This window comes from Megalopta genalis, chromosome 11 (genome assembly GCF_051020955.1).
Source record: "Megalopta genalis isolate 19385.01 chromosome 11, iyMegGena1_principal, whole genome shotgun sequence".
Taxonomy (NCBI): domain Eukaryota; kingdom Metazoa; phylum Arthropoda; class Insecta; order Hymenoptera; family Halictidae; genus Megalopta; species Megalopta genalis.
The window spans coordinates 11148970-11172337 of NC_135023.1; the positions used below are offsets into that span (position 1 = coordinate 11148970).

At 41.2% G+C, this 23368-nt stretch overlaps 6 protein-coding genes, 1 long non-coding RNA gene and 1 other non-coding gene across 15 annotated transcripts in view; 3 read left to right on the plus strand and 5 right to left on the minus strand.

Annotated features, from left to right (window-relative positions):
• GluClalpha (glycine receptor alpha 1) overlaps positions 1–10330 on the minus strand; it is an 82142-nt gene extending 71812 nt beyond the window's left edge. For 2 of the 8 annotated variants that reach the window (XM_076525430.1, XM_033480415.2), the window contains exons 1-3: positions 10144–10330; positions 2097–2164; positions 647–765 (exon numbers count right to left, since the gene is read on the minus strand). In XM_076525430.1, coding sequence (XP_076381545.1) covers positions 647–765; positions 2097–2155 — 178 coding nt within the window. In that variant the 5' untranslated portion in view covers positions 2156–2164; positions 10144–10330. Of the gene's footprint in view, positions 1–646; positions 766–2096; positions 2165–10143 lie in introns of those variants that run through there. The other 6 variants (XM_033480422.2, XM_033480423.2, XM_033480414.2 and 3 more) reach the window with 5 other exon arrangements.
• A 1638-nt stretch (positions 10331–11968) lies between these two features.
• LOC117225988 (pentatricopeptide repeat-containing protein 2, mitochondrial) lies at positions 11969–13855 on the minus strand. The gene is made up of 5 exons (XM_033479884.2): positions 13656–13855; positions 12954–13480; positions 12587–12883; positions 12400–12504; positions 11969–12320 (listed from the first exon to the last, which is right to left on the minus strand). The coding sequence occupies exons 1-5, from the start codon at positions 13735–13737 to the stop codon at positions 12165–12167; spliced, it is 1167 nt and encodes a 388-aa protein (XP_033335775.2). The 5' UTR covers positions 13738–13855; the 3' UTR covers positions 11969–12164.
• Positions 13856–14082: 227 nt separating this feature from the next.
• Positions 14083–14803, minus strand: LOC143260312 (uncharacterized). The gene is made up of 2 exons (XR_013034461.1): positions 14404–14803; positions 14083–14316 (listed from the first exon to the last, which is right to left on the minus strand). It is a non-coding gene; the product is annotated as an uncharacterized LOC143260312 (long non-coding RNA).
• Positions 14804–14981: 178 nt separating this feature from the next.
• LOC143260310 (protein POLR1D) lies at positions 14982–15819 on the minus strand. Its single transcript, XM_076525434.1, has 2 exons — positions 15680–15819; positions 14982–15516 (listed from the first exon to the last, which is right to left on the minus strand). The coding sequence occupies exons 1-2, from the start codon at positions 15700–15702 to the stop codon at positions 15330–15332; spliced, it is 210 nt and encodes a 69-aa protein (XP_076381549.1). The 5' UTR covers positions 15703–15819; the 3' UTR covers positions 14982–15329.
• Positions 15820–16191: 372 nt separating this feature from the next.
• Positions 16192–17551, plus strand: LOC117226270 (uncharacterized). Its single transcript, XM_033480432.2, has 5 exons — positions 16192–16327; positions 16408–16609; positions 16719–16848; positions 16923–17180; positions 17245–17551. Exons 1-5 carry the CDS (start codon positions 16209–16211, stop codon positions 17403–17405), a joined length of 870 nt encoding a protein of 289 aa, XP_033336323.2. The 5' UTR covers positions 16192–16208; the 3' UTR covers positions 17406–17551.
• Positions 17552–17939: 388 nt separating this feature from the next.
• TRNAI-UAU (transfer RNA isoleucine (anticodon UAU)) lies at positions 17940–18033 on the plus strand. Its single transcript has 2 exons — positions 17940–17977; positions 17998–18033. It is a non-coding gene; the product is annotated as a tRNA-Ile (tRNA).
• A 223-nt stretch (positions 18034–18256) lies between these two features.
• On the minus strand, positions 18257–19776 carry mRpS16 (mitochondrial ribosomal protein S16). Its single transcript, XM_033480532.2, has 2 exons — positions 18859–19776; positions 18257–18625 (listed from the first exon to the last, which is right to left on the minus strand). Exons 1-2 carry the CDS (start codon positions 18979–18981, stop codon positions 18338–18340), a joined length of 411 nt encoding a protein of 136 aa, XP_033336423.2. The 5' UTR covers positions 18982–19776; the 3' UTR covers positions 18257–18337.
• A 587-nt stretch (positions 19777–20363) lies between these two features.
• LOC117226311 (uncharacterized) overlaps positions 20364–23368 on the plus strand; it is a 36976-nt gene continuing 33971 nt past the window's right edge. Inside the window, exons 1-2 of the mRNA XM_033480523.2 lie at positions 20364–20654; positions 21229–21276. Of these exons, the coding sequence (XP_033336414.2) occupies positions 20364–20654; positions 21229–21276 (339 nt within the window). The remainder of the gene's footprint in view (positions 20655–21228; positions 21277–23368) is intronic.

Consider the following 23368-nt stretch of genomic DNA (forward strand, 5'->3'; position numbering starts at 1 on the left):
CTTCATCAGCCAGAAACGTTCGCAATTTAATTAAGAGCCCGAGCACCGAGTCCCCGGCGTCCACCGCGATTATACAAATTAAAATGCCCGTCTATTTACATATAAAACAGAGGCGTTGAAAATACTGTGAATTATATCGCGGAAGGTATGCGTTTAACGTTCGGCCGCGAAGGTCCGCGAGCCAAAAATTACGGTCGCGCGCGAAACAGAGACCCCTAATTTCGGTGGTCGGCTCGTCGGAAGGAGTTTCGCAGAAACCGGAAGAGCCGGTACTCCCGAGAGCGCGACAGAGAAAGAAAAAAGGCGCCGTTTCGCGACGGCTGCACGACTGACGAATGGACTATCTTTCTCCGGGATATCAAGCTCGGTGTCGGACATGTCGGCGTCTCCATCGTGATCGTGCCCGACGTGTCGTTAATATCGGTTTTTCTCGTTTTCGTTTTTTGCTTTTCGCTTTGCTTTTCTTCGCCTCCTGTATGTGTGTGTGTGTTTCTTTTTTTTCTCACTGGTAGGTTTCAGAGTTCTTTCTCTTTTTTCTCTTTTCTTTTTTTTTTGTTTGTTCGGTCTTTTTTCTTGTTGGTCAAAGGGAGAGACTGGAAGGAACGGCGGATATAAAACAGAAAAACGAAAATATCGATGTATTCACCTGTTGCGTTTTCGCCGCTGGGCCGGATACGGGCGTCGTACCGTCCTGGTCCGAGAATGTCGTCTAACACGTCCTTCTCCTTCTCCCGAAAGTTTCTCTCCTTCTCCCGCGACATACATCTGGAACCAGGTGCGAGGGGATTCGTGCGAAAGGTGTAACAGGGCGCGTTCTTCATTCATCGCCAAGCCCCGGTGTCTCGCGCGCGAAAAAACGAACGACGATTCTTCGCGGAGAAACGGCTCGAAAAAGTGGGAAACAGAATGGTCCCTTCATCTTTCCCTTTCAACCGGGCCCGCTTTGAGACTGCTGGCACTTGACACTTCCACGACCGAAGCCTCGAAAATGTCGTGGAGTTCAAGTATTTCGTTCGATTAAACAAAAATCACGAAGCTGACTTGTATGGCATCGATCGCTTCTTCGACCTCTTGCAAATCTTAATCAAATTAAGCAGTCGTTTTTAATTAGACGTGCAAGATTTCCCCATTCGATTGGCATAAGCGTTAAGGTCGCGGTAATCCGACCCTTCTGCTTCGAAAATATTCGAACGCGAAAATATCGAGAGCCAGATCGGCGGACGGTTAAATACAGTGGCAAAAGCGAGACGGTAACAATTTCTGGAGAAATAATTTGTATCCTCGATTCGGTGTCTGACCACTGCTATACGTTTCCACTTAGAACGTGTGAAGCGCAAGCACGGTGCCGATCTCGATTATTCGAGCTAATTAAGAGAACGCGAGCGTTCGGATAGCAGAACAATTGCTAGAGTAAATCCTGGCCGATTTCGACGATGAATAGCGTTGCACACGGATCGCGATAAATTGTGCTGGTCTCGCGTGAAATCTTTTCGATCGAGGTGTCGACCGTATCGAGTGTTCGAAGCTGATCGTACCTCGAAAAGAAAGCGCGAAACAGAGAATTTCGATTCCACGTTTCGGGCTTCTTTCGTCGCGAAGAATCGCCGTTCGGTTTTCGTACTTTGGTCGGAAGACACCGGCGCATTGCAGCGCGGATAGGGGCCTACTCTGTTAAAGATCGTTTGCAAAAGCGGTGCTACGTCGCGATAATATGAAAATGTATGTAATTACAGCAGTTCGCGGGGGATAAAAGCAGCCGCGCGACGCGTCGACGTGAACGAAAGCGAAGAATAATTGTCGATCCGATTCGCCGGCTTTCAAAAGAGAACGCATTGAAAACTCGTGATCGCAGTCGACAAAAAGACAGAAAAAAAAACAGCGAAAGAAACGTCTTTCAAGAGCCGCATTTACAACTTGCAACGACCGCGTTTCTACGTAACGATCTGCGTGCATGCGTTCGGAACGTTTTTCTTTTCTTTTTTAATGCTTCATCGATGGACGTTCTTTCTCGTTGGAATACGGCCGCTTAAGAACGTGTACCGTCGGTTTACAGTTTAATTATCGGCCGCCGTTGAACGAAACGAAGAGGAACTTACCTTAGCGGATGTTGCAGGAAAATTATTAACAAGAGTAACTTCAATGCTCCAGGCCACATTGCGGTAGCCTGCAATCCAAAAATAAAAGCGTACCATTATTGCGAGCTCGTAGACAGACTTAAATTTGTATTCGTTACGCTTTCTATCGCAAATGCCGTGCCGTCGCTTATCAAAAGAGAAACGGCAAACATATTTCTACGCCGTTATCGCCGTACAAACGCGTCAAACCTTTCCTCTTCGACCGCATCGAAACGCGTCGCGTCTCGGATCAATCAGAAGACGAAACTTCGTCGGTCATTCGAAAAAAAGTGGCGACGCGACGAACACCAGAAGCGCTGTCACGTGGCAAAATCGATTCATTCGCGCGAACGGAAAAAGTAAGTAGCGAATTTTCATCGAATTTCCTCTAACCCTTTACATTAATCAGGATATCCTTTCGAGGTGGAATATCCTCGCTTCCAGCAATCGGTATCGACACAATTTTGCGGGAAATCGTTAATATTAATTATTCTGTACGAGAGATCACGACGAGCCGCTGGAACGATAATTTCGGGAACGAGTTGCCGAAAATTTGCCGAACAGTTCGGAAGCGGAAGTTTCCGGCGGGAATAACGCTATAAGCGATCCGCGGGTTTCGCGAGAACGGCCGGGGCGCAATTCGTAGCCGGCAAAAAGAGCTATGGAAACGAGGTAGACGAGGCAATTTCGCAACAGTGTTCGACGAGATCCGGAGAACAACGTTTGCCCGGGCTCGGCGCGGTTTTATCGGAGCGTTGATTAAAGCGCGATGGGGATCGAATGGAACGGCACGTACGGTTACCATTTTTTCTTTCTCTTTTCTTTGCGCGCGCGCGGGCGGCGAAACTGAAACTGAATCCGCGTCGGCTTTATAAATATCTGCAACCAACCGGTGCCCGACGGCTTCGCGCGATCACGCGAGCAACCTTCGTCGAAACAGAAATCGAACGAGTTCTGGCCGTTCGTGTCTCGCGTGTTTGAAGCGACGCCAAAAGCGCAGATGCGGATCGCGGATAATGAACGTCCGCGTAGGAATTTCAATTGTCCAGTCATAAACAACCGGGAAATGCGACTCGGGCCGCCGTTTTTCAGCAGCGGCCGGCGAAATTAGACGGGAACGACCGTTCGCGGCGTAACAATGACGGTTGTAAACGTTCACCGCCGCGGAACGAAGCGTTTCCCCGTTATTTTTCTTCCTCTTTTTTTCCCCTGCCGGGAAGGACGCCGTTAATGAATTTTTCATTAATCTTTCGGCTTTGTTATTGGCCGCGGCACGAGGCCGTTATGTCCCCGGAAATCGCCGGGAAATTGCCACGTCGCGTGGAAGCCGCAGTTCCGGCGAAAAAAGCGTGGACTAGATTTTCGCGAATGACGTTGGCCACCGGGAATTTTCTACCGGGAGACATCTAAATGATAATGATTCTGCGATAACGCGGACCGTTCGTCTCTATCAGAGTCCCGGTTTCGCGGAAAAATTCGGAGAATTTTCTCAGATCGTCCAGAACAATAACTCCAACGTTAACTGCAACGCGTCGGTAGCATTGTATTTACAGCAATGTCTCTCTAATTGACGCTCGGATTGACAAAAATGGACAATTTGGGAAGAGGAGATTCGATTATTCGAGCCCTGCGGCACGTTTTTATACTTGTTGACAATCGATAAACATAAAAAAACAAACATTTTTGATGTCAAGTATCAGGACGTAAACAATAATTTAACTTTATATATGTTTATTACAATGTACCAGTCAAAATAAAAATATTTGTTTCTATGAACATTGATCTTTTTTTTGCGGCCCACCTAAAGTTAAGCATTGTTTATTTGGCCCAAGTTAGCTTTTGAGTTTGACACTCCTGCTGTACAGTAATGTCTCCCTAACCGACGCTTTTGTGCACCGATGTGCACGAAAATGGATAATTTAGGAAGAAGAGATGCGATTATTCGAGCCTTGCGGCACGTTTCTATAATTGTTGACAATTCGTAGCTATAATAACAAACCGCAAGGCTCGAATAATCGTGTCTCCTCTTCCCAAATTATCCAGTTTTGTGGACGATCTGAGCGTCAATTAGAGAGACATAACTGTATTCCGTAAAATTCGTTGTAAGATCGCATCGATGCAGACTTCAAGAAACAAACATTTTCCGCTGCGAAAGTCTCATAATTTTCAGAAGTCTCGTTACGTCTCCTGTGCCGAGAAATTCGCGTGCAGCTGGTTAATTTCGTAGAACAATGAAGCGCTTCGACGTTAACAATTTGTCCCGCCTGATTCGCGAAAGCTGCGCGAATTATTCCGGCGTAGAACGATTCCGTAGATTCTCGCAAATGCGACGCGGGCACCAGTCTCTGACGATGTTATAAACGTTTGCACATGTCGAAATAACGCTTCAAAGGGGACAATTTCCCGTCGCGGCGCAGGGAAATTCCCTCGACTTAAAAATTTGCCCGTTCGTTCCAATAAAGGCTACAATTAGGGAGGAACATCGCGAACTTTTAGCATTTCATAAATTTCTCCTCGTCACGAACCTCGAGCCCCGTCAAACACTTTGCACACCGTCGACTGTGATCTAATTTATTTTCAACTTTCGTCCATTTAATTTGCACGCAAATCATTTTCTCCGGTGATTAAATTAATTTTAATTGCACGCTTCTTGCCGGAGTTATATAGCGGCCAGCGGGAACTACGATATTCATTTCCGTAATTCCGCATTCGCGTTAATTAGCGCGGTCCTCCCGCATTCCGGCGTGTTACACGCATAGTTTGCCCGTACCTTTTTCGATCGTATTAAACAAATATCGGGGAAAGCTTCGGCACGAGAGAGAGAGAAAGAGAGAGACACGGGAAATATTTTGTGACAAGCTTGGCGACTTCCTAGAACGTTCTCGTTAATGAAATGAAAATTGCACGAGCCGACACTTTGTCGCAATCCCCGTCTCGTACGAGCGTACTCGCGGCTCGTGGACTTTCGCCAAAAATTCATTAAATGTTTCGCTATAAATAATGAGCCCTGGCTGCCGCGGGAACATGGATCCGTCGACGGATCCGCGCGTGGCCGATGCGTCAACCGCCGGGCGCTGAAGCAGAATCGACAGAGTTTATTCCCCTCTCTGGCTGTCCGATTGCTCTGTCGAGACGAAAATCGTTTTCCCGCATTAGCCCCCGTTTCCGGCAAATTTCGAAGGAAAAATCCAATCCCTCGCCGATCTTCCCGCCGTCACAGCGGAAGCTGTGCGCGCGATTTCTACGTAGAACGATTCCGTGGACTGTCTCTCTCTCTCTCCTAAACGCGACGATATATATTTCTTTCTAATATCATTTATATTAATATTATTCGCGCTTCTTTACGATATATCGTACATAATTCTCGCGGCCGTAATTATCGATCGAACAACATCGAAACGGACAACGGTGCAAACATAGTTGAACAATATTGTTCAAGTAAAAAGCTATTTTAGTCGACAGCGAGGCCGCGCGAGATGCGACGGCGAAACGAATTTCTTCCACTCCAAACAAAATGTTAATTACAAATTCGATTACGATCCTTTAATAAATAACGAACCCGGTACGAACTATTTATCCGACGTCGGACCGCTGCGTTCGGACGAACCGAGCTCCGTGGCCATTAGCCCCGCGATTTTTCTCCGCGGTTAATTAAAACTTCCTTTGCCGTCGACGATTCCGCCGCGGCAGAAATAAAGCATTTATTGGCCGTCTGTTTTTTTTCTCTTTTTTTTCTTTTTTCATCGCAAGCGGAGCCCCGATATCGCGGGACGAGGTAATCAATCCGAAGGAAAGTGGACCGTTCGCGCGACCCGGGAACAGTATTACCATAAAATCTGATTTGATTGCCTCACGCATCGATCGTTCTAACGGCCGGTTAGCAATCGCGATCGGCGAACGCTCACGATAAACCGTTAAATCTCAATCGGCGCTCCGCCGCCGTCTATCTGTTCCGGGCAATTGACATCGGATGCCATAAAAACCGTGCGGAACGTCGCTCGGGGAATTTCTAGAACAATTTCCGCGGGCCCGACATTATCGTCCGATTAATAATTCCGCGCGAGCGTATTATCCGGGAGGGGAACAAATAAAACCGTCGTTCGCCGAGGAAGAAGCGGTGACCCGCACGGTATTTAAAGCTCGGAACTAATTTCTGCCCGCCCGGCGACAAAGGGAGCGAGATAGAGAGAGAGAGAGGAAAGTTCAATTTGCATAATACCTGTAAACATTTCACGACCGACGACGCCGTCGCCGCCGCAGAAGTTACACTCGCGGCGCGGCCACGACGAAGGAAAAACATTCCGCCGCTCGCGCGCTTATTATTTTTATTTCGTTGATATATTTCCGGCCGGAGGCCGAGAACCGAGGAACAAAAGCCGTTCGATGTACCCGTCCAGGGCTCCAGATGCGGCTGGCGAATGCGTTGACCTGTTCTACTTGCCGCGGAGCCCGATGCACCAGCACACAATGGGCCGCGAAACGAAACGAAACGAAATTCGCGCGTGGCCGCGAGTCCGCGCGAAGAGAAACAAGAAAGCCGCCGCCGCCGCGAAAGTCGAAGAACGATCCTTGTTGTCTGCACGGTCCGCGGATTATCAATCGGGAAACGAGAAACTGGAGAGCCGCGGCGGTTTCGTTTCGGCTGCGGCCCGTGAATCGGCAGCGGCGAGGACGCCGCTCGATAAACACCGGCGGATCCCCTTTGTTAATTATTCAAATGAGAACCGTTTGACTTAATAATTAATAACGTGACGAGCTGCATCTCGAATGGGGTAAACATACGCGCGCGCAGGAGACGACGACGACGGATTGCGAACCGGAAGCTTGTCCCCCACCTCCGCACGGGTATTCCGCACGTTTGCTTTGCCAATTTCGAGGGGGAACGATTAACAGTTCGGCGAGCGAGGAAATTATGCCGCTGTGGGATTCGAACGAGGACGTTACCGAAAGAATCTGTCCTCCGTTTCGCAGGACCTTTTCGAAGAGGCGCGATTATCGACGGAGATTCGGTTCGCGCGATTCTTTGGTCGAGAAACGTTTGCCATCTATGGCGATGCTGGAGATATTTGTGCACAGTCCGCGCGCGTCTGAAGAGTACGGGACGAGCTTGTTAACGAATGTTAATTGTGCGGCGGGTGCAGGTTCGTCGCTGGATCGTGGATCATTGTGCAAAATGAACATCTAAATCGATTGCAAGCCACGGGAACCGAGTAAAAGTATTAAACGTTCTTCTGTCCCGAGTTCCGCTTCTCAACGTAATTTCGAAGCTGGAATGTTATTTCGCTCGCAGGTGAGACCGATTAATAACTCGTTAATATCGTGCCAATACGCTTCGTTTAACATTTTTCTATTTGAAATTCGACGTTGCGGTTCAGACAGAATTTATTTCACCGTGGAATCATAGATAAATTGTCATAGATGTATATTTAAACGATTCGGTTATATTGTTAGACCGTGGATTTTTATGCATTTCGTGCGACGCGCGAATATTTCAAATGCAAGGAAACGTATAAAATTAACAAGGATCTAAACCAGGGGTGTCAAACTCGCGGCCCGAGATGAACATTTTTGCGGCCCAGTCGATATATCCGACGCAAAGTAAAAATAAAATAGAAATAGTCTCTCGGCCAATAAAATTTCTCCCGAAATAGGAAAGATAGTATCAGAGAAGAGATGTCAAGCATCAGGACGTAAACAATAATTTAACTTTATATATGTTTATTACAATGTACCAGTCAAAATAAAAATATTTGTTTCTATGAACATTGATCTTTTTTTTGCGGCCCACCTAAAGTTAAGCATTGTTTATTTGGCCCAAGTTAGCTTTCGAGCTTGACACCCCTGGCGTGAACGATCGTCTTCGTAATACTGCAACTGCAACATCGTCGCACACAAGAGACGTATACAATGAAGACGAGCTGTTCGAGAATTCCTACGCGATTTATCCAACGTTCGAGCACGGTTAGTGCGACGAGAACGAAACGGCCCCGTAACGTAAATAAATACTTCGTGTCGCATTTATTCGATTAAACAACATTCGATCTGGCCCAGGTCCCAACAGATATTTACCTAAAACAATGCTCTCAAAGCGGAACATTCTTGGCAGATGTTTGACGTCCCGCTCGCGACACGCTCGAACTGGTAAGAACTTCGCTGCGCGCGGATACTCGGCCGAATAATAACAGGCTAAAATTAACCGGCGCAAGAGTTTCCCAAAAAAAAAAAGAGGACACGAATTTCACGTCGATCGGTTCTCGAACATGGGCTCGCGATTAAAGGGTTAATTGGACCACGGGTAATAAACGGAAATGTGCAACGGTGTTGCGTCGTCGGGCTGTACACGGAGCCGTGACGAGAGAGAGAGAGAGAGACGCTCTAACAGCGTCGACAGGACCGAAAAGGCGAATGATTGGCTGCGTCCGGACAGTACCGCGAATTAGGTCAGTGTTGGTGTGTACGTGGGAGCCGTGTTTGTGTTCCGATTCCTCGAGAGTGCTCAAGTAAAGGGCGAACAAATTTCTTCGGCAAACAAATCCTCGATGTACAAACGTGTTTTTAAGTAATTGCTTTCGCCCGTCCTCCCGCGCCTACAACCCCCTTGTCCTCACCCTCGTGTCCCCCCCCCCCCGGGCCCCCTCTCAAGCCGCCGTCCCAGCGCCGTCAAACCCTCGCGACCCGGCCGAACGGCGTCTACCATTAATTTTAATCAAGCGAAATACCGTTGAATTTGTACCAGGCCGCTCTACATGTGCGCGGGTGGTACGTTCGCCTAATTTCGCCGGGGAACAGTCCCGCGGAAACTAAATTATCGTTTTATCCCGTGCGGTAAACAACATTCGAGGCCAGCCGTGGGGCTGGGGGGAGGAGGAGGGGGTGAAAATGGCTGCGGACATACTCCGGAAACTTTCATCAATCCGCTTGGCCGTAAATATGTTCCGGTCGTATCGTGGGGGGAGAAAAACTGCCGGCCATAAATCCGCGAACGATCGTGGCGCGATCAGCTTTTTTTTCCTCGCCGCTAATCCCTACGTGGCATGCACGGCGCAATTAACGAGACACGGCTCTTCATTTTACTTTCGTCCCGGTGCACGGTGCACGATGCACGCCGTCTCGAAAGCATTTCGAAACGCACAGTCGAGCGCGGAGCGCGACGATACGAATAATAATAAATCGTGCGCCGCGATCATAGAGAAATGAAATAGCCACCCCTGTTCCGAAACCGCGCTGCGCAGATAAGATAAACGAGACCGTAGCCGAAAGGTCACGGTGTCAACCCGAGAAACGGGGATGGATACGTTGCTCCTCGTATCTTCGCCGGAGATATTTCTATAACCGTGTTATCGTTCGAATACCACACGGAATGCTGCGTGACACGCACAGCAGGTTCTCTCGCGGCCGAGCCGAGCGCGAACCGTTGAAACGAAAGAAATGTACGGTCGCAAGAGACACACAGAACCGGGTAACCAAGTTTCGTGCGGAAGTCTAGGGATCCATATCTCTCGTTACACCACGATCCCCACCACGAGCGTCCATCTCATTTCGTTGCTCTATCTTTTCTCTATTCGCGGCGGAGTCGCGGCGAGATTGCTCTGTCCGCCGAGCTATGCGTCGAGCCCGTCACTCGAGCCCAACGGAAACTTCGGAAACTCGGTTCCCCGATTTTTCCCTATCGATTCCGGTATCCGTTCCCGTTTTCCCAGCGAACAACCGAGAGAGCGAGGCTTTCCTATTCCGAGGCATCCGAGCGTAGGCATGATCGATCGCGAAACTCGATTCACACGGCGTGCACGAACTCTCCCGCGATGGCCCGGTGGTGTACCAGGACCCGGGCCCGTTTCCCACGGGCCTAAGATGCGGCCGCGGGGTTACGTTACGTGGGTGGTGGCCGGATTCGAAACGTCGAGGCGGGTTGACGTTTGTCCGTGAGGACGCGAGGATCTCTCCGATAGATCGGCGAGAACGTATCGGCGAGACGCGGGCGCGAGCATCGGCGACGCGACGTGCGAAAAATAGAATTGGTATCGGTTACCTGGAGAAGCTGATAATCCTAGGCAATGAGGGTTCCGTGATGCAGTGATACTGGCATGGCGCTCTCCGGTACGACACTGGAGCTGAACTCGACTCGTCAAGTGTCCTGCCTCGGAAGGTTCGTCTCCTGGACTGCCACCGTTCAGAAACCTACATACACTCACACCTACTACCTGGTTGCTGGCACGCTATTGATCCTTGCCCAGACATCCGCCACCCACGCAGACGCTCAGCGTTGCCGCGTCGCTTTAGCAACATGACGTCATTCCGCGCCCCGGTCCGCCCACCCCCGCGAACCCTCCGCGCTTCGTCCTTTTCTTCCTTGGTTTCGTTAGGTTACCACCAGCCGCCTAGCGCCCCGACACTCCTATCGTGTCCCACCTACCGCCCGATTTACCTTTTGCTTACAAATATCGCGATTTTCACCGTGACCGTATCAATCCCTGCGCCTCTACACACACACGCGCGCGCGCGCGCACACACACACGGCCGCGCCACCGCGTACATGCACCCACCTGAACACCGCCTAGCTCGTGCAGCGTAGGGTCTTAAGGGTGCCCCGATATTTCGGGCTCGTGTCGGGTCGCGAATTTCGCTCCGGGGGTCGGGTCGCGAGAACGAAAGTTTGGAAAGTTCAGGCACACGAAGCTGCGGCCGCGGCCGCGTCGGGTCGTTTCGTGATACCGGGAGCATCGTAACCGCGAACGTTATACATAGGATGATCAACGATCGCGTTTCTTACGACGCGATTCAAAAGCGAATCGTATTATCACGTATTACGTGTTCGATCATATTTTTCTTTCCCTGCGAACATTTAGAATTAAAGACGCTGAGAACGCTCGAATATAATTATGAAAAAGAAAGCATGATATGTACTTGTACGCGATTGCAAACTTACGGAATCACGACCCGTTCCGACCCGACTGCTCGGACCCCGGGGCCCGTCCCGAGGCTCGAACCCTTGTCATGTTCACACCGGAATTATGTCCTCGTTGTCCTGAACCTCCGCCATGATCTCCTGTATTCGGCGAACGGGTCACACCCGATACGAAACTTCTCGTATGATGGACCACGTTACTGGGATATCCGTTAATTGCAAATCGGATTCGATTGTTAATGATTTTAAGGGGAAAACGGCTTCACCCGGATGCTCGATCAATAACGAGGGTTTGATCGAGTTTCGCTCGCCGAATGCTCTAATTCCCGCACGTTGACTCCAAGATCGATTCGGAGGGTTGCTCGATCGAGATATCCTCCCGGTTTTCGATCTATAAAAGAATCACGGTTTTGTTCATGCAAAACGAAGCGAATTTCTCTTGTTTACTTATCCAGTATAAATATTAATCGCTGATTTAAAGTATTGAGCGTCAATCATTGCATACTATTCACAATCATTTTTTGCCATAGTTATTGTTCTGATTAATATTTAAATCGTAATTATGTACAGAACTTATATGTCTCTACGAATCGAATACAAAATTCAAATGTAACACTAAGATTATTTTGAATTTTGTACAATAACCATTTTGTTTGACCAAGCGTAGATATTTAAATTTTCATTTCACGATGGAAGAAATTTTATAAATAATTAATTTAATTCTCGATCGAATCAGTAATTGAGTACTTATTTCACAGTTAACTGCGATTTAGTTGATGCAAGAATTTAAACGTTTTTTAATTGCAATCGATACTCCAATATTTCAATTGCATTCGTGAATCATTTATTACATTAAGTATTGCCAACCTGGATTCCAAAATGATTATATGCATACAAGAACTACTAACTGCAAATGGCTTGTTATACATAAATAACTGAGGCTCTCGTATAACATAGTTTAATATGAGGCTTTATTAGTGTACAATAGAAAATAGTTACTAGAATACACTAACGCCCAGTCTACTTCTTCATTTAACAATCACACAAGTGATACATTATGTTTATATTTTCTAATTAATTAATAATGGTAAGTTTCATACTTAAGAATTCTAAAGAATTATGAGAAATAATTATTAGGAAATGCATTAGGAACGATTATTGTATCGAGACCTATTTCTGTTATCAATACGATGCGAAGGGATTCGTGGCGTAAAGTCTCCAGCAGTAGTGTCTTGATTCACGGATTCTCTGAGTCTGAAGATGTAATTTCTGGGTTTTAATAAATTCTCCTCTAAAGTAGTCTGAAAAAGAAAATGATACAACATTATAGTAACAAAAAATTTAGTTTCAATCATCGATATTTTCATCAGTCTAGCTTACATTTGTTGTAATATGTTCGTGTTTGTAGAGTAAACCTATCAAATGTAATAATTCTTGAATTCCCTCATCTTGCATATCTTTGACATTAGATTCGAGTTTAGTAATCTGTAAAAAAGAACCATACATTAGTGGAAACTATATTGCAAAATCTAATGAACCCTAGTACCAAATATTTAACTTCACATACCACATCAGCATAATAAGTCTGCTTGTATGAGGATACATCTTGATTCAATGTAGTTTTGAAGATAGGAATTATTTGTACATACTTGTTCAAATGCATATATGCCATTATTTTAATACACCTAGTGTTGATGTACTGTGCCTTATTTATATTAGCTACCAACTCTAATCCCAATTCAGGTGCACTTTGCTTTAATGCTAAAGCAGCTAAAATTGCAGTAGCTCTATTGGGTGGATGAAAGTCTTTATCTTGGCTTTGTCTCCATACCTTCAAGGCGAATTCAAATGACTCTGGAGTATTCTAATAAAATAATTGAACATAATTAGCATATCGTTAAACGCTAATATGATAGTAAAAACAAAATTCTTACGGCTTTGTAACATGCAGCAGTGAGAGTAATTATACAGTGCTTTATGGAGTTGTACCAATCCTCTATATGCATTAGATGTTCGTATACTTGTTGCAATTCAACAAACATATCATTTTTGTACAAGAGAGAAAATAGAATATGCATTGATGTCGATTGTTTAAAAAACGGTGTTTGATCAAGTTTATAAAAAGTATCCATTGCAGCCGTTGGTTCATTTAAGTAGTAATACATTCTCATCACCACTGGACCAAACACATATGATCCAAACTTTATTTCTTTATTGCTACATTCATACTTTTCGATCATTTTATTAATTAATTCCAAATCTGATTCATTCTTTTGGATTAAATGTAACATTGCTTTTAAGTCTTCTGTGAAGACTACCTCTTTTGGTGATTCACAAATATCCTTCATTTTCGAACGAAATGTAGCCTCTATCGACTGAAATTGATTACGATAAATATTTCTCGTGTTTTCAAATGAGACTATACCTAAAGCACTGTTTGTGAACAAATGCCGAACGCCGACTAAAAAACATAAAATACATATTACATTTTAAAAATAAATAGATAATGATGTTTATTTTTCTAGATCTAAAAGTCGGTTTAAAAGTCTGTATCGCTTAGCACGCCCCATATATTTTGAATACTTCAACGATTTTGAGTGTAAAATACAAAATTGTAGGTTAATAATATTACATACCATTAAGTAAATTATTTGTTGAGTATACATTGTTCACACGACTGAAATTCAGTCGAATGAATCCTCTAATTGACAATGCCATACTTATAATAACGAGTCAAAATTTAACTTTTGATAAATTAGACTTTTACAGTTGGAAGAATGTGGTCTCAATGCTACAGCTTCTCCACGATATCTATAGAAGAAAGATGGGTATGAATCCAAACGGAAGTCTTTTAGCCGCCATTTAAATTTCAAACACGTGGTGTGTGTGATTTCCGGTTTTTACAATAACTATACATTTTATAGAGAAAGGTTCTAACAATTACACATTCTTAACAAATTCGTGTTACTTTATGCGACAAAATCGATTTGAATTTTCATTCTTCTTGTCTATATAAAAAAATACTATTACATTAACAACATTAATTTAAGAGTGAATAGCATATGATTCATATTAGATTTTTTATTTACATATTACAGATTATCATATTACAAAAAACTATATTTTGTAAAACTGTATTTTGTATGTAACGTGGAAAAATAGAATAGTACCTTTTTTTAGTGCTTTCTTTTATCGATATTTTACAAAATTCATCTATTTATTTAACACATTCAAAAGAAGTTCATACAGGTAACTCTCTTAAAACACGTGTTTTGTGAAACCGTGTTATATGAGATCCTAAAAAATAAACTTTTTTTTTAATTCCATATAAACTACTTAACTTTTATTAACGGAAAAAATAATATTATTTTCATTTAATGTAACCTTAATTTAATAAATTTCTTCGTCACTACTCAGTACAATCAAACGAGAACGTTTTTTCGGTTGAACGATATCACCTTCATTTTCTGAGTCTTCTTCTTTATTCAAATTTTTTATGCACCTTCTATTCTCCTTAAAAAATGTGTAATTTTGGTTTGTTTGCTGGTTCTTACAAGGTTATTTTTTCATGGTATGAAGATAGACAATTTTGCAGGTCCCTTTTGAATTTTCGGTTTCTTTCAGTGGAAAGAAATATTTATATACCTTTAATTAATTATATGTCAAACAAAAATCATGCTATCCAGTGCTGTAGAAGTACAGTGTCTCGCAAAGGTTTTTGCAATTTTCTTATCATGTTAGAGTAAAACAGTATTATAGGATGTCGTGTTGTAGAAGTGTTACCTGTACGCGATACTTTTTATACAAAATATTTATATACATTAGACATATCTATTAGTTTTCTTTATTAAAACAATGTATTATTTTACTAGAATTTAGCTAGGATTCCTAAGTTATGGATTGCATAAATAAAAGCTTACCTACTAAAAGTTTTTATATGCACAAGAAAGTTAAAACAAGGATACATTTCTATTAAGTATTTTATTTCTATAGATTACAGAATATATCTTTATACACAGACATTTTGTACTAACTATATGTTCTCATTTTTATAGTTATACTTGCTTACTCAGTAAAATTGCTTTTCATTTATTTGTAATTGTGTTTATTAATTCAATCAACTGATTCTAGATTTTTTCTATCATAAATGTATATATATTGTATTAGAAAATGTACAGATATTGAATGAGGTTTATTCTCGATCAAGATACAGCAAAAAAGTTATATACCACATAATGTATTTATAATTAAAAATAAACATTTAATGTATGCCATACTAATTACTTTACACTATTTTTTTCATTATGTAATTATTTGTCTTTTGCTCTTTCTCTCCTCTTTATATGATATTTATTTGAAAGAACAACATTACGTAAAGTAGAATTTAGAAACCTTTTATTAATAGATTCTTTTGGTTTCATCCATCCACTTGGACCCATTATCTCAGCTCTTCTTGCTCCGAGCTTAGCTTCTTCCAATATAGCCTCAACTGCAAGTCTATAAATGAAAATATTAATTTATTATTACTTAGAAATTTAGAGTTTGTCAATAATATTTCATAGATTCTTATATTCGTAAACCTTCTGATGTATTTATTAATAGTGTATATATAATAATAATAGTATATGGTATATTATAATATTTGAACATTATTACTTACCTGTTTAATGTTTCGTCGTCCATTATAATAAAATGTATGTATGCAATTTTGATAATGATTGTCCTTAGAAAATAGAACCGTTTCGTTTTCTCGTTGTTAAAAGTATTAAGTATTTATGAAACATTCTATTTGATTGTGCGAAATTTTTGTTTCGACACCTTACGTACACATTCTGTATAGTGATTGACATAAACAACAGTTCAGTTTGAGTTACAAATCTGAGGTTATATTCATGTCATATAGCACACCCAGACTTCTATGCTATAGAATTATCTGGAATTATCTTCGTGAGCGACTGCACCTGCGTTGTTATATTCGCGTCCTTTGATTCAAACGATTCAAACACTTCTGAAACAGATCAGTTATGTACATATAATAATTATTGTTACGTTACATACACACATATTTCCGAATCCGGGATAAAATTGGAAAAAGACGTTGACTATGTAATATACCAATATCAAATAAAATTTAGGTTTTAAATTTACTTGCTACAGTATTTCAATAATATACATATAGAATATATACAATGGAGGATCAACAATTAATTGAGTTGAGAGAATTGAAAGCAAAATTACTTGAGAAAACAGAAAATTTATTGAAAAAATTGAAAAACAAAGAAAATGAAGACAAATCTTCTATTAAATTGTATGATGTAATTTCAATATAATGGTTCAGTTTCTGTCAATGGAAAATAGAATGTAATATATGTATTAAATTTATTGTAGCGCACCAGACACCATAAAGGAGATCATATCAGAAGAAAATAAATCACATAAACATAAATTGTTGAAGGTTACTCGTAAAGTAACAGGTATAAGATTTCAAAACATGGATAGAGAATTATTGGATGATAACATTTTCAAATATACTGCTGAGTTAATAACGTCAGCTCTTAAATTTTTTGTAGAACTGTCAGTAAAGCTAAAGGTATAGTTGTGAAATAATTATATAATTATGTACACAAACTTTGTCAGTATATTTCATCAACGACACATTGTGTATGTGAGAAGAACTTATTCTTTAATTCTGGTTTTAGGGAGAAAAAGGATTTGAAATAAAAGATATAACATGTCATTTTATAGATATTGATAAATGCTATTTGTTAGAAATTCAATTTTGGATACAAGACTTCAGTAGGAGAAAAAACTTTTCACTTTTAACATCTGGTATTTTACAGTCTTTATAATAACATATTAATGCAATAATATATTAAATAGCATATTTGATATTCCCATTTTAGCTGTTTCATGGTACAGCGAACAAAGCAGAGTAAGAAAAAGTATATTAGAACTACTGAAGCAAAGAAAATATGGCACTTATGAACAATGTCAGGAGGGAAGTGGAGGCATAATACTATTCATCCATTCTCCTAAAAATGTAGAACAAGATCTTTCTATTTCTTTAAAAAAGGTTTATTTGAAAATTCAGTGGTCACTAATATTTTTTGAGAAACTATGGCAATGTGAACATGTGTTTGAAATATGTCCTACTCCACAAGGTACTAGTTGTAACTAGCCTGATTTGTTTTATGTACATTTATATTTCTATCTAATTATTTTTAGGTATGGACTTTGCAAGTCAAAATCAAGATTTGATGAGAAGTTTTTGCAAAAAATGTATTACTAATAATGAGCTTCTAGACTTATGGCAAAAAATGTGTAATGCAATTGATTCGTACGAAAATAATGAAGATGATTTGCAGCAAGATACTACCAAGGAATAACAATAGTTTGATACACAAATAAGAAATAAAGAGAAATTTTGTGTAACTAAAATAGTGTTAATCAAGACTTTTTCTCAAATGTTCTTAAGCCTATTATAATACATGCATGTATAAGTTTTTATAAAATTATATGACTCTGCCATTTATATTATTCTTTTTGATAAACTGTCAAAGAAATGTTTCAACTACTAAATTTCTGAGTTTAAAGTCATTTGTAGGTAACCTTAAATTTTGATTAAAAAATTATTTAGAAGTTTTTAAAATTCAAATATTTAGTAACATTTTTTGTTTAGTTTGTTGAAAATATTTGAAAAATAATGATTAACTTTAGAAATTACATTTTGTTTAAGTACTTCATCTAAAAAAATAGTTGTAGATTATGTTCTAGTGTATAAAATTAAAAAAATAATTTCCTTATTGTATTATTTTGCTTGAAAACTTGTATAGAAGAATATTTTCTAACTAATTATTATTTTTATAGAGGTTTTTCATATGTACGCTTATATAGCCAAATAAGGAAGAGGAAACTACAACTCCCCAGTGGCGCAATCGGTTAGCGCACGGTACTTATAAGACAGTATAACTGTGAGCAATGCCGGGGTTGTGAGTTCGAGCCTCACCTGGGGAATATTTTTTTAAATTTTTATCTTAAATACATTTCAATTAGTATGTATTCCAAGAATGTTGCTACATATATAAATGTATTTTACGAAAAATTAAAACGTGTTCAATTGTAAATTACTTTACACTTGAAATATACACTTTTGAATTATTTCAAATATATTTAACATCTTTTTATGACTACAAACGCTATAGTATCATTTTCTGTATTGAACAAAGTGAAGCCAGTGTGTCTTTTATAGTAACTTTATTAATGTGTGCATATTATTTACAAGATGTAAGTGAAATACAAATAAAACAGGAACAGAATGTTAACCTGCTGACTCTACAGCCTCTGCAGGTTCCTCTTTTGCTTTTTTAGCAGCTTCTTGAGCAGTTCGTTGATTTCTCCATGCATGCATATATGTCCTGGGATGGACTGGATAAAAACCAGCTAATCCAAGAAGTTCAGCAACGGGATTTGAAATAGTAGCGCCAAGTCCTAACCAATATTGTATACGTTCAAAATTAAGGGCAACTAATTTTTCATTAAATTTGTTTTTCATAGGATCATAACTGCCAAGTTGTTCTGTTGGTGGTTTATGCTGTCCAAGCTTTGTCTACAAAAAATGCCATTCGTTCTATTACTTGAGTGAAAATTATGAACAAATTTTTGTTTACTCATATGTTTATGGAATATTTATTAGATTTTACAATATTTATATATTATGTATATATTCTTATGTGTGTAAGTGTATGACAAAAAGATATACTATTAAGGTAGAATTTCTGTTTATATAAAGATTATAATTATATGTACACTCTCTTAGTGGCTCAAATAGTATCAACTTACATTCATTACGACAATGTGATAGAATGGTCTATTTGTGCATCCAAAACGAACTAAACGTATAGATTTAGCAAAATGAACTGTTACACCAGTCCCCGAAGCATGATGCAGTGGTAGTCGTGGCATTGTACAGTTAATTAAAAACCTTTCACCGATAAACTCAGGTTATAATAACTTCGAGAAATGTGTCGATATGGCTACTTATTTGTAGTATTCTTTATCGTTAAATGACAGAGCAATAGTGTATTCTACATGATCAAACTGAATTATTTATATATTGTCATGAACTGATTTAATAGGAGCGTCGTGTTGTATCTTTTACACTATAAAAATATTATTTCGGTGAATTCTTCAGATGCAGAACTATAGTCACGAAGTGTGTATCACACAGAGTAGAGACTCTCGTCGAAGGATTTTCGAAGCTTGGTGTCATCTATTGACAATTACAATAAGTATCGTTATCATTAAATGTTGTCATAAAATGAAATCCAGATACTTTCAGAATTTTGAAAAATATCAGACTAAACACCAAATTAGATTAAACATTATTTATAATCCGTTTCAAACTTGAACCAGAGAAAAACGAGTTATCTTAGACAATACTGCTTATTGAGCAATATCGTGGTAATGAAAGTTACGATTAACAGTATTTTTGAAATCACAAAAATGTTTATTTCTAGTAGCTTTTCTTTCTTGTTCGAACAATTCGAATCAACCGCCACGCTCGAACCAAGAATCAGTGCGTAGGACCGCGCACGCGCGCAGTTTCACAATTCTTCAAATTACCAGTCAAAAGATCAGATTAAAACATATTCTTAATTCGTCCAATACGTTTTCTGAATGAAAAGAGTCCAAGCGATATTACGATATAGTGGTTATCGAGTAATGTTCTTCCTCAAAATTGTTATTAAATTACAAATATTTTTCCTTTCGTTTAAACGATTCGAATCAACCGCCACGCTTGCGCGGAGAGTCGGCGCGTAGTAACGCGCACGCGCAGTCCGCTATTCTCTGTACTTCGGACATCGGTTCGCGAGCGGTGGCCGTAGTCAGCACAGTTGGACACGCAGTGGCGTGCAGTGTGGTTCGTTCGGTCCTGTGCGCTGCAGCCTTCATATATAGCCTTGACATAACTTTGTCCGGGTTAACGTTTCTCCGTTCCAACCAAATTCGCATCAGTCTTCATCGAGTTTCCTAAGCGAGACCACCGGTGGTCTTGCGTTTTCAACGTAGTTTCTTCGCAACGTTTAGTGTCCGCGAGCTTTGTAGTTCCAAGATCTTCGTGAAAACGTGAAAAACACGGAAACAAGAAAGAACCGCGAAACTGTTTTCTCGTCGCGCGGAACACTGCGTTCCTGTCAGGTTTCCGTCGGATCCACAAAATCCGTCGTTCATCCTCGCCGGTCGTCTAATCTCCAGGTTGCACGCCTGGCGAATTAACTAGCCCCGTTCTGTGCTGAAAGCCCGGACAGCTTTTGCGAACGGGGGTATCCTCTGTGGCGGGAATTATGGGCGACTCACCGAAGGTGGAGTTCGCTCTTGGCAGTGAGGTGTCACAGGGACACTTTTTCAAGAGCAGCTTCGCAAGAGCCTTCGTGAGCAGCAGTGCCACAGCGTGCAGCCGTGACTCCAAATCCCTCGATCACGAGCTGCACGTTAACACGATCGTCGAGGAACCAGAACTGAGCGGGAACAACGGCAATAATTACTTCTCGCTGGTGAATTTCGGGAACGGAGCGATCCCGACCGACGACCGCGTTGCCGGCAAGAGCAACAAAAACCCGCGGAAACAGATCGAGGTAAGCAGAATCGCGATGTGTACCTCTTAATTCGTGTCATTGGAATTATCTTTGATCGTTCGAAATAGTTCGTTGGCCCCAGAGAATTTACAAAATTCAGACAACCGTATTCCGTTTATAAGCCAAATTAGCACGGTTGTTCCACAACGTCGCGAATTCATATTTAATAACGGTCACCCGACGTGTTCCGTTACACCGAAAAACATCGATTGGCGTTATTATTATTCGCGAATAATAATACTTTGTAGTATAATATTTGTAGTATACTAATAATAATATAGAATAATAATACTTTGTAGTATTAATATTTATATAATAATATTTGTAGTATACTAATAATAATACTACTAACAATAAGACTTTCGGTTCCCGTTGGAAACGGGATCCTTTTTTTCTTTTCTTTTTTGTCTATTCGGTGCAATCGGAACAAACCTAAACACGAAAATGTACGTCCGCGAGAAAGAAAGAAAAAAGAAAAGAAAAGAAATAATGTGTGCAATTTCGCGTGAAAGAAACGTTTCAGCGAAATCTCGATCGCATTCGTGATAGCTAACGATTCCGTTTACTTTCCCAGGCGGTCAAATCACCCGCGGATATCAGCGAGCTGGAGAAGCTGCGAAAGGTGAGTACACAATTGCGATACCTAAAGCGTTAAGCGGATTATCGCTATATTATTACATATTATTATATTAAGCGGGTTTCATTTGCGAGCGTGTAATTTACTCGTGTTGGATTTTCTGCGTGGATTCACGGAAGTATATTTTTCCTGAATTCGTTTGCCGAAAATCGGCAAAACACAATTAACGGGGGATTTTAACACGTTGAATGCCACGCCGGTTTTACAGAAATCGCCCGTGGCGCCACGATGAATTTCCTTTTATCCGATACATATAATGTTGAAATATTGTCTGCAATAGATATGTTACAGTGTAACACCATGTTTGACATATTAATTGCGACAGTGGTCACTGTTCGAATCGACGACGGTAATAATAGACAATTTTAGATATTGACATTTGTTTGAAATTATATATATTCCTATCAATTTGGGCGCGCCGGTCACCGGTGGCCCCCATGGCGTCACCGCCAAGTTAAGTGCCGGTCACCGGTGACCCCCGTGGCATTCAACGTGTTAATAATACCCTCGCCGGGTGACCGTTCATGCTCCGTTAATTTGCCGGGATTAGGAGCGTTATATGACCAACAAGGGTGTCTTTTGTGACCCGTCGAGGTCCCTTTTGTTGGGCCCCGTACCGATCGGTCCCGCCGAGCAATTCGAAATCGGCCCGCTCCATTGTTCTCGCACGGCCTATCCGAGATCACCACTCGGGAACACAAACACACCGGTCGTTCCCGGTTGTTCAGAACGGTTCAATACTGAAAATAACTTGTCCGGACTGGCCGAATGTTTCGCGGCGCAGCCAACAGAGTCGGGTCAGCACACAGTTATTTCGACACTTCTCTCTGTTCTCCGCGTTGTCCGAATTTTCCAAGAAACCCCCGAGATGTTATGTCCGGTTTATTATCGTCTTTGCGGCGATTGCGCAACGCCCGGAATTTTACGCGGCCCGGTTATTAAACCGGCCGGTGAGCGGGTTTCCCTCGGAGATATTCGCCGGAATCGTTCGTTTTTAAAACCGTGTGCGCACGCGATAAACGTTCAAAATCGTTTCCAGGCTGCACGGTTCAACGAGCCGCTCGCGTTCGCCCCCATCGATTATCCCTGCGAAACAAAAAGCAGGAAATATTGTAGAACAGAGTATATGAATTGCTGTAGAATATAATATATAATTATATATTATAACAAATCAGAAACAAAAATATTATAACAATATAATATATAATTCCCTGTGCAATATAAAGCCGAGTAAATATTATAGAATCGTTGTTCTCAATTTTCAGTAACAAAGAAACGTTTCCTTCGGTCGACCAAAAAAGATTGGTCATTCTAAGAAATGAAATAAAAAATACCGTTCAGATCAGGGGCGTCAAACTCAAAAGCTAACTTGGGCCAAATAAACAATGCTTAACTTTAGGTGGGCCGCAAAAAAAAGATCAATGTTCATAGAAACGAATATTTTTATTTTGACCGGTGCATTGTTAATAAACATATATAAAGTTAAATTATTGTTTACGTCCTGATACTCGACATCTCTTCTCTGATACTATCTTTCCTATTTCGGGAGAAATTTTATTGGCCGAGAGACTATTTCTATTTTATTTTTACTTTGCGTCGGATATATCGACTGGGCCGCAAAAATGTTCATCTCGGGCCGCGAGCTTGACACCCCTGGTTTAGATCCTTGTTAATTTTATACGTTCCCTTGCATTTGAAATATTCGCGCGTCGCACGAAATGCATAAAAATCCACGGTCTGACAATATAACCGAATCGTTTAAATATACATCTATGACAATTTATCTATGATTCCACGGTGAAATAAATTCTGTCTGAACCGCAACGTCGAATTTCAAATAGAAAAATGTTAAACGAAGCGTATTGGCACGATATTAACGAGTTATTAATCGGTCTCACCTGCGAGCGAAATAACATTCCAGCTTCGAAATTACGTTGAGAAGCGGTTGCCCCCGCATTGAATTAGCAGCGATCGAAATCGTAGAAGGCCCCGGTGACGATGTTTTAGAAACGACATCTTTTTTATTGTCGTGTCTATCACCACGTTTCCAAGCGATGCGTTTTCGCATTTTCGTTGG